At 42.7% G+C, this 12,560-nt stretch overlaps 1 protein-coding gene across 2 annotated transcripts; it reads right to left on the bottom strand.

The window, feature by feature from the left end:
* Positions 1-2,369: 2,369 nt before the first annotated feature.
* prdm1c (PR domain containing 1c, with ZNF domain) lies at positions 2,370-10,349 on the bottom strand. 2 transcript variants are annotated; one of them, XM_061746501.1, is made up of 8 exons: positions 10,204-10,349; positions 8,716-8,943; positions 7,442-7,561; positions 6,288-6,540; positions 3,789-4,801; positions 3,562-3,690; positions 3,282-3,342; positions 2,906-3,142 (listed from the first exon to the last, which is right to left on the bottom strand). In XM_061746501.1, exons 1-8 carry the CDS (start codon positions 10,228-10,230, stop codon positions 3,048-3,050), a joined length of 1,926 nt encoding a protein of 641 aa, XP_061602485.1. In that variant the 5' UTR covers positions 10,231-10,349; the 3' UTR covers positions 2,906-3,047. The 2 variants fall into 2 exon arrangements, with proteins under 2 accessions (XP_061602484.1, XP_061602485.1); XM_061746500.1 differs by having other exon boundaries at positions 2,370-3,342.
* Between the last annotated feature and the right edge of the window lie 2,211 nt (positions 10,350-12,560).

Here is a 12,560-nt window from a genome sequence, read left to right as displayed (position 1 = left end):
TTACGATTTTTATATTTTATTTTATGTTTTTCGGGGGATTAGTTTGAAAAGATGGTTATCTGTCCAAAGTGCCTGTTGAAAGAATAAGAAAAAAAAAAAAAATGGGGGGATAGTAGACAATGATAGTAGACAATGTTAATACGTCAGAGGAATACAAACTACTTGCATGCCATTTTTCTAATAACTAACATCTGTTGTTTAAAGTTGTTACAAAGGGGCAAGGCTCAACTGAGATTATAGATAGACAGTTATTACCGTGCAACCTGTCCGTTCTGTTTTTTGAGTCATACAGGGATATGGAATGAAACCTTTTCCAGGCTAGGAGAAGACTCCCTTGTCTATCAGAGTGGCAGGAGCCACTCTAGGACCATGACAGAGACATTCCAGGGCCTGAGTGGATGCTTGAGTAAAGGCTACTTGGATGCAACAGCAAAAAACTTGGGAGACATCGGAGGACAACTTTCATCACCTGGACGCAGGACTCCGATCTACAGGAAATCATGGAGTGGGTGTGCTTTCGTCTCCAGAAGAACAATGGATTATTTTTTGTTGCCGTAAACCTGGACACCTGGATTTCCCCATTTTTGACTGGGATGTATAACGGACTTTACACATGGTTATACTGATTTATTTGGTTTATTTGTGAAATGCTCATCCATTAGGAGATGTACAATTGTTTACAATATAAATATTCAGACTTCCACAGCTTTAAATTTATGATTGTTGAATGTATTTGTATATTAATCTGTATGTATGGTTCTTGACATTTGTGGGTTTTCTCTTCTGTTGCTCTGCTTGTATCTTCACATCTGGTGGTCATGTTTAATATTGCAGGATTGGGACTTTGTCTATACAGCTAAGCAGGGTGTTCTATTTTATAAGAAAGGGGGTACAAAAACAACACATATTTTTATATCCCAGTGGACATTTTTACATGGTTGATTTGAAAAACATGAATTAATCATGTTTTGAGTGGAAGTTGTTAGGATTTCATGAAATTACTGAAGCTCAAAACTGTCTAGGCTCTCTCTTCAAAGTAATCTCATTCTGATTAAGAGCAAAAGGTTTAGATTAGATTAGAAGTGAAATACAATACACATATTGTTGGAGAGGAAACGGGGGAAAAAGGCGACACCTTAAGGTGACTTTCCTTGAAGCTGGCTCTTCCAATTAAATTAATTAGCAATACACATACAATTTGTTGAGATAAAGACACAGATGTTTAGCATTGGGGGGTCTGATCTGCGGTCTGGTTTGACACCTCAGATGGGAGACAGACAGTAAAGGAAATGTAGAGCTGGAAGTGACAAAGTTCGGGGGTTCTTTCCCGTAACTGATTCCCTCCACCAATGAAATTCACTTGCAAAGAACAACCCCCTTCAGAGTATAAAAAAGACTGGACTCATGAAAACGTTGTGCATTTCTCTCCGACTCACGCGGTCTGAAAGAAGTGTACCCCGGCCGGAGACAACTGTACCTCCGGCCGGAAAAAAAAAACCTTGTGCTTGACATGATTAAAAGTTGAATTAACCTGTAATTCTTTCCACTAGTCTTTCTTGATTCACCAGACAAAAGAACACGAATCTTTCACATACTTGGTTCATTGATGATTTGAAATTGCCCGTAGGTGTGAGTGTGAGTGTGCCTCGTTGTCTGTAGCACCATACATGGATTTATTCATTAATGTTTTTTTCTGGCAAATAATTTTTAACTTAGATTTGTGAATTTAGTGATGATTTGTGTTTTCCTGCAATACTTCTCATAAGTGTTCCTGAGTTTATACTTTTTCCTCTACAAACCTGTGTCTGTTTTTAGTGCAGCATATAAGGCTCAACTATCCCGTTTCAGCTTGGATACAGGAAACTTTTGTTTTTTTTCAGATTCTCTAAATCTTTTATGATATGATGGGTGGTAGATAATGAAATCCCAAAATCTGTTTAGTTTTACATAAAAAAAATGTTATTGTTAGATTGGCGACCTAGTCACGCGCTCAGTCTTTCAGAGTGGTGAAAGCATCTGCCTTTTGGTGACGCACTTTTTTGACTATGTCAATCTGATTAATCTAGAGTTCTCACTTGTGGGGTGAAACGTCTACCACCTGATTGATACTGAAAGTGTAAAACATAGATACATGTGTAGCAGGATCTTACAGATGGTGACTTTTTTTTCTTTTTTCAATGTGAGGTACTGATACTTACAGTGGTGAATATCCCAAGAATCAAAACAGGATGTTTATCTGCATCACCAATTCCCCACTTTAGCCGAGTACACACAGACAAAGGCAAGAATATGTGCCATGCATGAACAATTGAGGTTTCCTGTGTCGTCACTCCCGCTCTCAGCTCACTTAAACTTTACACAGTCATGCCTCTACTGCCACTGTAACTTTAATCAAGGAACATAAATACACACAATGACATAAACAAGAACACTCAGTCTCACACAGTGAAACCACAGATACAGGTAAATTGATTATGCATAATCACATGTTTAGTTGTTTTTTTTTTTTCATTAAGAAATTCCAGAGACACAAAACAAATTGTAGAAAATATCTCAAATCTGTTAAGCAACTGAATAAATTAACAAAGATGTAGAAATTGGATCAATCAAGTCAATTTTCCTAGCCTATTCTTATGCGGTCTTGACTCATATGAAGCTAAAGTCCCAGTAGACCATAGGCTAAGCAATCCATGATTGAGATAAGGCTTTACTTCAAATAGGGCACTGACAGACAGCTGTTGAGTTGACCTGTAAGGATTATTTGGTTGGATTACCAGGGCTGTCTTAAGACTCTGAAATGCAACCTGACTCCAGTTTGATGGCTGTTTGATTCAGAAGTAGGGGGCGGTCATGATACAACTGAGCTCCAGAACTCTGCTTCGTTGACCTGTAAATGCTTCGTTCAGTTTCCCCTCTGGCAGCATTGTGGAGGGCCCAGGCGTGAGTCTGTATCTTTTGTATCAGGTCAATAACATTCCCCTTATCCATTTCGACCTCAGCGGCCATGGCTTCCAGCTGTTCCGCGGCATTGCTCATGTCAAACTTCTCTATCTCAGAGTTGACCCGATGTAGCTCCTCTGGTGAGTGTCTGCATGAAGCTGGGGTTGACAGAGGGCAGAAGCCTTGGAGATGCACCTGCAGGCTGCAGTAGTGGAGATAAGCAGATGGGCAGTGAGGACAGCGGTGAGGTCGATCCCCAGTGTGCAGGCGTTTGTGGAGCTTGAGGTGGATGAACTGAGTAAACCGGGCTGGGCAGAGCTTGCATTGGTAAGGCCTCTCACCTGAGTGCAGCCGCTGGTGTGTCTTCAAGTTGCTGGTGCTGCTGAATCGCTTATGGCACACCTGTTTTCAAACAGAGCAAAGAAAAATAAACCTATGAATGTCTTTTGGTCTTATTTATTTTGGTACTTGGGTATTTAGTTGCTATTTTATTACTTGTTTCTATTATTTATTTTAGTATAAGGGTAAAAACTAGCTATAGTTATTCATGTTAAGTTTACCTAATGGAAAGAATTTTTAGCTACATGTTCAACATAAAAAATAATAAAGGTGTAGATGTACCTTGCACTCATGGGGCTTCTCTCCTGTGTGAACCAGGTAGTGTTTTTGCAGATGTGCGAGCTGAGTGAAGTCCTTGTTGCAGGTCTGACACCTGAAAGGGCGTTCACCACTGTGCACACGCAGGTGCACCTGAGGAGAGGATATCAGAAATCAGTATTAGTCATCGTTGATTGGTAAAATCAGTCCACATCACTGTATAAAGCTCCTTTTGACGATAAGAAACTAACCTTGAGGTTAGACAGCTGCCCGAAGATCTTTCCACAGATGTTGCACTCATAGCGGATCTTTCCGTTCTTTCTGGTAAGAGGGTATGACAGGGTTTTATAGCCAATGACCTGCCCACCTCGCTTTGTCCTCCTGATGTCCATTGCATCCATACTATCACTGTGAGAGGTGGAGGTAGGTTTTGAAGGCAGGTGGTTGGAAGAGGCGGCCATGCCCACTGGTGGTGAGCATTCCCCGTAAGAGGGCAGTGCTCCGCGGAGGCCAGTGTTGATGGGTGAGGCACTGGCCTTGGCAGGCATCGGGAGGTCTCTGTGAACATTGCTGCAAGCAGAGTTTCTAAAATCTTTGAGGTCATTTGAAGGGTTCCTGAGGTAGTTTGTCCTTTGGGATATGAGGTCCTTGCTGTGTTTGTGCTCACCGGAAGGTGAAAGAACGAGGTCTCGTTTGGAATTGGATGGCACATGTGTCAAGTCTTTGCAGCTACTTGCTCCAGGACACAGGAGCTGGGCATAGTTGTCAAAAGGCAGGACATTAGAAGAGACAGTAAAGTGAGTTTTCAGTCGATCACCGTAGAATGAGTATGAATGAGGTAGAAGGCCGAGTGAGTAGTGAGGCAGTGGATAGGGACTGTGCCTAAGAGCAGAGTGGACATGATCAGGCAGAGAGGGCTCTTGGTGAGTTTTGGCTTTGGCAGGGCCTTGGCTGTGCTGGAGAGTGAAGTGCAAACTGGTAGGGGTGGGGTTTCTTAGTGCTAGCCTTTTGGCAGCAAGAGGGTTGCAGGATGGCAGAGATGGCAGAGGTACATATCCATGGCTGTGGATGGATTCTGAGAAGGGCTGGATTGGATAGTGGACACCGGGACACAAAGGCAAAACAGCGGAGACATAGGAATGAGACGAAAGGTTATCCAGAAGTTTGGGACAGCCGGACAGAGGTTTGGAGGGCTCCTCTCGAAGAATCTCAGAAACACTGTGTCCCAACTTTCTTGTTGTCCTCTCGTAGGCCCGACTCTGATCTGTTAGATAGATTTAGATGTCAGGTGATCTATTTTCATTCAGTACAGCTGGAGAAACAGTATTATCACTCCATCAATGGACAAATACAACCATTACATTAACAGGATCAGGCACGTGTTCAGCTGTTTTAATCAAAGTACATCTTTTCTGTAAAAGTGCCTGCTCCTGTTTAACCAGTATTTTCAGGTGTCCCTGTCTGTATCTCTCAGACTCTTGGACTTCAACAGTATTTAAACAATAAGGGTTTGATGAGGATGCAGATAGTGAACACAGCATGATATCTGATGTCCAGTTGGAAGTGTATGAGAAGCTGTACAGTACACACAAAAAAATTGATATATATTGCATTACAAATCCAAACCAGATATGTAGTGTAAAATTATGCTTGAAGGGGAGGAAAATCTAAAAGACACAATTATCTTAGAAAGATGGAAATTTTCCGCCTCATTCTACACACCACTGAAGTTTAACCTCAGGCTCCAAACCAGTTTCTCACTTGAGCAAGTTTATAGTTAGAAAATCAGCTTTTCTGGCGTACCCCAGGCAGACAAAGGACTCAGGCTGACAAGCAGACAGAGACAAAATACAGAGGTATGCATGTGCATTTTACCTTCTCTTGGACACTGTTAACATCAACCCACATACAAAAAAAGCAAGCCTTATCTTTTGTTCACTCCCTTGTTACCCTGCCCCCTTGTCTCCAGAGGGCCTAACTCTCAGCAAACAAACAACTAACACTCAGTGAGATATCAATCTGTCAGCAGGTCACCTTGTCAGGAAGTTCAAGTAGTCACTGGAGCTCTTCCTACCTCTCTTCCTCTTTAAGAGCTAAACAAATAACACGAGTCGTGCCAGAGGGCCGTCAGCACCTCCAGCAGCTTCCAGTGTGTGAGCATTCGTGTACGTGTGAGTGCCGGTGCTTACAAATGAGACTTCTGCTGTGTGCTTGTGGTCTCTTTCTGCTAACACTCCTTGTGTTTGGGAATGAAAGACACATGTTTTGTGCATGAAAGAGCAGTTACTGTTGTTTAAGAAATAGGATACCAGAACATTACCCTGTGATGGACTGGTGACATGTCCGGGGCGTAAATGTGGAAAACTATAACAGTCTCTGGCAGACCCCTCATAACCGTGAGCAGGAATAAGTGAATAAAGACAATAGCTGGATGGATGAAATATTGCCTAAAATCCTGAAATCGGTTTCACCTTACTCTGCTACTGTGGCTCCACCTCGATACAACCCCTTTATGATTTACTCTCATCCTCTGTACCTTTCTTTTAACAAAGGCAGGACAGGTGGGAGTAATTTCTTAAATGCCTACACAATGCGCATGTCAAACGGTCAGCCCCTTTGACAGGAAACCTTCAGTAGCAGTCCAAACCAGATAGGCCTACATCTCAAAGCGTGGTCACAAGAGGGGTTTCTATTGACTGCAGCAACAGTCAGTTGTTGAAGCATTCAGAATGCATACTGCACACACTCACCATTTTTGTCAACAGTCAGTTGCCCCAGTGGAGGGTAGTTACAACGCCCTGCGAATTCAGAGCAGTACCACACTAGAAGCTCCCGGCCTGGCTGGAGGGGTTTGGTAGTGTAGAAGAAGATTTCCAGGCCGCTCTGGCATGCAACCAGGTTCTGTTCCTCCACTGTGCGCGCTGGGTTGACATAACGCATCCAGTTGCTCTGGTTCTCATTCAAACCATCCAGGATGTGGTGTAAATGTCCCTCCAAGAAGACCTAATGCATGAGAAAAACCTTTAAGATTCAAGCAACAACTCAGTAAGTGATGACATATCAACGTGGTGATTCTGAAACCATGATATCATAGTTTCCTAAGGCCTTTATGGTAAATACTGTATACTCTTTCAGCTGAGAAAGGTACTGGTATTTATGGTATGTAAGTAATTTGCAGTTAAAAATGCAACACCAAGCAAGAATTTTGCCATATGACTGGATAGTAGTATTGGTTTCTCGCCCACGAAAACTCTCAGCACTCACATTTACCACTTTCATATGCTGTTTGCATCTTTGAAGAGATGCTGTTGCCTGAGTAATTACTAGCAAAATGTCTGTATTACGGCTGTCCCAGCGGTTGGTTGAGGTCGCATGATGTTGCGTGTGCTGACTCTGAACTTCTGAATTTCACAGGAGCGAGCGGGTAATGGAAGATGCAGCTGATTTGTAGCATCACAGGCTTAAAGCCACTTCCTTGCTTAGTCAGTGTGAGAGTTGTGAGCCTGGAGAAGTGCGGACATGTATAGGGTGTACTTACTGGCAGTGATACCACTGCTGAGAGAAGTGGAGAGAGAACTGCTGCGTCACTGAAACCAAACAGCTGTGTGTGTGTGTGTGTGTGTGTGTGTGTGTGTGTGTGTGTGTGTGTGTGTGTGTGTGTGTGTGTGTGTGTGTGTGTGTGTGTGTGTGTGTGTGTGTGTGTGTGTGTGTGTGTGTGTGTGTGTGACCTCAGACAACAGCGCAGAGCAGGCGAACGAATGCGATCAAACTTTTTGAGCGCCATAAAGTCATCTTAGGCTCTACTTTGACAGTATAAGTGAGCACAGCTGCTCGGCTGTCCCACACCGCAGCAGCATCTCCACATGCACACAGATCAAGAGTCTCACACAGGCAGTTCACTTACCCTCCAAAAGTACTTCCTGTCAGTGTCTTTTGGCAGGGTTTCATCTGTGTACCGCTCCCCGACAAAGGGGCCGAAACGCGTCCCCTGAGGAATCAGCTCTTTACTCGTCACCCCGAGCACCTGTTCAGCGGGCAAGACACAGAAACATCAAACAACAGGCTCGATGAGCAAGCACTGTGATCTGGATCATGTAATTAGAGGGATGGGAAGCTTATCAGACCTTCCTTCCTGCTTATTTGTAATTAAATAAAGCAATATGAATAAGCAATTAAGATGTTTGGACTTAATCTTTTTTTTCTGTTAATCCAATGATAATTACGGTATTCATGAAGAAAAAGGGTTTTTGTGTTGTGGTTTTTTTCGCAGGGGTGTATGTGTTCCTTCCTTCACATGCTGAATATTTCATAAGTCAGTCAACAAGGTTATCTTCAGTTTCTTTGTCATATTAAAATTTCACCACCACTCTTGTTCTGTTACCTCCAGGTGTGAAACTCAGCCCTATTCCTTAAGCCTTCAGGCCCAGGAAGAGTGGATAAGGTGTCATGGTCACACCCTGACCAGTTAACTGCACCCATAGCTCCTTGTTTAGAGAGAAAAGCCCTGAAGCGATGGTAATGTATTCTCTCTTTCATCTTAGAGTAATACTAGCATAGAGAATGCAGTTGGTTAGTCTAACAGTGTAACAGGTTATCCAGCTAGTTTTGTCCTGATGTTCAGGGGCTTTGAATGATGGCTTACTTTGACTTTCCTCTTTTGTTACAGATTACTGTAACATGTCAAGTTCTTTAACCAGACTCCAATTCCTATCGCTTCTGAAGAGAATCGTCCTATAAGGTTAATCTCCTGTCATACATTTACCACCTAATAATGATTTCCTGAGCCTCTTCCAGCAAGTTAAACAAAATCTTCATTCAAGGATCTTTGAACTTTGTTGATGTTATCCGTATTTTGTCTAAATTTTTTCTGCGTGGTATAATTTTCTGCTCGGACAACAGGATGGGAATTTAAGATTGCTTTTGATCATTGTGTGCTCGGGATGAGTGCCGTCCAGGGGGCTGGGCTATTGTCTCTGCCTTTGCCTCAACGCACATATAGAAGAGAGGAAAGGCTCAAATTAGACAACAACATGTCAAGTGCTTCCCGCCTGAGGATGGATGGAAGGATGTTGGAGTGACGCAAAGCCGGCCAGCAGTCTCGAAAAGCATAAACAACTACTGTGTATGGGTTTTTACAAAATATCTTACAAATATAGATCTGTATAGGTTTTTTTTTACCTCTGTTGAGTTGCGGCAGCGTTTCAGGGCAAGGTTTCTGGGTAGGGACCTCTCAGCTCGTGTCCTGCTTCGGTTCTGGGACTCATCTTCTAGCGGTTGGTCCTTCACGATGTAAGTGCACTTCTCTTCAAAGTCCGCCTCGCTCCAGCATGAAGTATCTACATCTTGTGCCCCCGACATTGCTGCAGTGGGGGCTCCTATGCTCCTATGCTCTCTTTTTGAGGTGGCCTACAAAAGAAAGAATCATAAAGTAAAGAAATATGTATCACGCCACCCAGCGTTAAAAATGTGGGGACTCGAGCCTTGACTGAAATGAGACTAAGGCTCTGGAGTTTGAAGTCAGACAGTGATAAGTTGGGCGTGTTAAGGGGGAGAATCTGACTTTCCCATCAGCTGCTACTACCGGACAAACAAACTTCAAAGTGGAACCTACATGCTCACTGCCCCATTGGCCCCACTGTCCCATACATCCTGTGACGCTCCAAATCACAAGCCTGGAGCTGTACGGGAGGTTCCTTTGCATGTCAGCCCTGGAGCAGGACCACTTTCACAAGGAAACAAGCACTCCCAGTGAATCAACCAGACTTCCTCTGAACTGACTGAGGCTTGGCCCTCCGCCAACTCTGAACTCTCTTTCTCTTTCTATGTGATCCCTGCCTCTCTCTCCCTTCACATCTAGACTGTTGCCAGGTAGCCCACGCTGACAAAAGCAGAATTCTCCCGCTGATAGGATGAAACAGAGAACGGTGAAAAGAAGATGGAAAACTTGTGATTGAAGAAATATGTGCTGAGGTTCTTTTCTCATCGACTCATCGGTTTGAGTTAGTGACTGATAAGCCCTTGTCTCGGTAATATTTGGTAAGAACTCATGTGACTTATGTCCTCTACTGACGGAAGATTAAACTCTGTTCAAGAGTTAAATCAAACTGGTAAATAAAAGAATAATTATGAAGCAATTCATTCCAGGATCCTTTACAATTATGTGTACTTTTTGTGTGTAACCATTAAACATTTAAAGCATTTCAACAATTTGGCACAAACCCTACAAAAAGTAACATACAAGCCTAAATAACAGATTACGACAACGTGCAAATGAAAGTGCGGAGAGATTAAATGTACAGAGGACATTTATATCTAAAGTATCGCCACAGCTGACTCGCAATGACTGTCACAAGCGTGACAGCTCACTCTGAAACTATTGAAACAAGTGACACAGCAGAAAAGATGTTCTGAAGATCCACTCATTTCAATTCAATAATACTTCATTAACCTACAAAGGGATATCGTATTGAGTCAAGAATGAATCGGAAGCACACAGCTGTATGTCAGCAGCGCAGCATTTAAAGTTTGACTCTAGAAAGCACTCTTCACCTCATCCTAACAACAACACGGATGAGAAGATTCTGTTTACTAAACAATAAAGACTGTTAAGCACATTGTCTTTGATATGTTCATGTAGATAGTCTGAGACAGATGTTGCACACTTACTTTGAAGCCTTGAGAGGATCCACACATAGGTCTGGCTGTCTGTGCGTGCGCCGAGTGTGAGTGTCTCTGAGCAACCTGTGGCCGTCCCGAGTCTCTTCTCTTCTGCCGCTCACCCAACCTCAGTATCAGTTGTGTGCATAAGTGTGACTGACTGCGCAACTGAACCCTTGAGAGTGGAGGAGGGAAGGTGTGTGTCTGAGAGTGTGTGTGACAGAGAGATACACTCCCTTTTCCTCTCGTCCTCTTTCTCCTCCCCCCACCTTTTTTTTGCCCCATGACTCTTCCTTGAAGAGTGTTTGTGTGTGTGTCACTCTCTTGCCCCGGGGCATGAGGCTTTTTCTTCGAGGGTTGGGGAGATGGGGGTGGTGGGGTGGTGGTGGGGTGGGGGGTGTGTGCTGGCTGTCACACAGCTATGTCCGGATCAGGCAGATGCATCTTCATTTTCTGACAGTTAGCCTCTCGATCTATGAGTGAGAAGAAGACAGACCCGCACCGTGGGTCCGGAAGTCAGGGCCTCAGTGGTCATTTAGATCCAGAAAAAGTTTTTATAATATTATATAGTCTTTTTTGTGTATGTCATATAGGAACCTAAATAATTTCAATGTTGCACGTGAACACAAAACCAAAAGTAATTGTTTCCATGTATGTCCTTCCTATAATGTTATATTGCTTCAATTAAATGGAAATACAGTAAGTAAAGTTAACTTCTTGATTTCAAATGAACTGTGCATGCAAACCTTTACCACAGAAGCATATGCAAGCTGAACTATTTTCAGATTGTTGCTCATTTGAGTCACATAGTTGTTGACTGTGGGCTGTAGGACGACAAAGATAGAACTATTAGATAAGATAGAACTCTATAAAACTAACAACTTTTTTTTGTTATAATTTTTCTGTAATTGGAATCGTGTCAAAAAATAGTTTTTAACGTGTACATGTTTGCAAAAACTAGACATCAAGGAGATCATGTCTCTTTCTCAGCCGATCAGAGAGAACAGTATATCTGTGTTTTATGAGATCATTGGAAAAACAAGAAGTGGACACAAATGAGATCAAGAAGACACACGTACAACTGGAGGATCTTTTGGAATGATCTCTTCTTACATGTTTGTACTGTTTGAGTTGACTTAAAATGACTTAAAATGTTCAGTAACTTAAGTAATTATGTTCTCACTCTCACGTAGGCACATGTTTCAAATGAAAGCTTAATTTCTCACACTGGTCAGTGTAGGATGCTGCAGCGTGTGGGTACGTTCCACTTCAGGTAACCAAAAGTCCGCCCTGTGCAGAGGAGTGGAGGTTCAGGATGAGTCTTAGATCAGTCACTGCGTACATCTGTTGTCTGGCTTTCAAGCCCGGACTCCTTTCACCCGTCTTTCTCCACAAACACATTTGATTTGGCAGCCTGCCAATTATTTCAGGAACTGCGTGACTTTTCAGGTTTGTTATCCACGCGCTTGACACGCGCCATGCTGTGAAAACCTTGGAATCTGTGCATTTATTTCCACTCGCCTTCACTTTAACAAAGTGCAATGTTCTTTTTTACAATTTACCTTATTGTTATTTCTGCAGTTTTGGGGGCTGTCATATCTGGACTCTCATATTCGAACTATGTTCTGCTCTTGATGGACTTTTCTTTGTTTTTGTGTTGTTATGTCCTCCTTTTTTTTTGGCTTCCTGTCCCACTCACCACACCTGACCAAGCTACTAATTACGACTGCTGACATTGAACCACCGTATAATTTAAAATCCACTTCTCTCTTGCAGTTTCATTCTTTCTGTTTGCCCTCAGTCATCTCATTCATCACCTTCTATTCAGCTCTGCTGTTCTCCACCTCCTCCTTTTCCTCTCTAATGCCTCGATCTGGACCTTAGCCTCTCTCCATATATTACTCAGAGGTGCAGTGTGACTAATTCACATAATGACAACATGGACTTTTAGTCTGAATTGTCTAGCGCTCATGAACCACGATTGCTCTTTGGTCATGTGTGGGCGGATGTTTTCATGGTAAGGCATATATACCTGCATGGTTAGTTGGAAGTTGGTTTAAATTTTGTGATTTCTAAAATTGCATTCTTAGAATAGCAAGATGATAAGCAGACTTACAGAGGCGAAAAAATGACTGCAAAAAGTGTAAGGAAATGTCATTTGCACACATAAGAGTGAACAATAACAACATTGCGGACTTCCTTTGGCACTTTGTCCTTTCGTGTGCTGTTAAGTTCACATACAAATGTCATAAAGTGCAATGCATGGTTCCAAAACATTTATGGCTCCAATAGACCTTTACTCAAAAAGGGTTGACTTGACTCATGAAGTACTAAGTCCATTTTATTTTCCATACGCGATTATCTAG

Source organism: Cololabis saira, chromosome 18, assembly GCF_033807715.1.
Source record: "Cololabis saira isolate AMF1-May2022 chromosome 18, fColSai1.1, whole genome shotgun sequence".
NCBI lineage: Eukaryota > Metazoa > Chordata > Actinopteri > Beloniformes > Belonidae > Cololabis > Cololabis saira.
The sequence above is the reverse complement of the archived record's forward strand: the minus strand, read 5'-3'. Positions and strand labels throughout refer to the sequence as shown.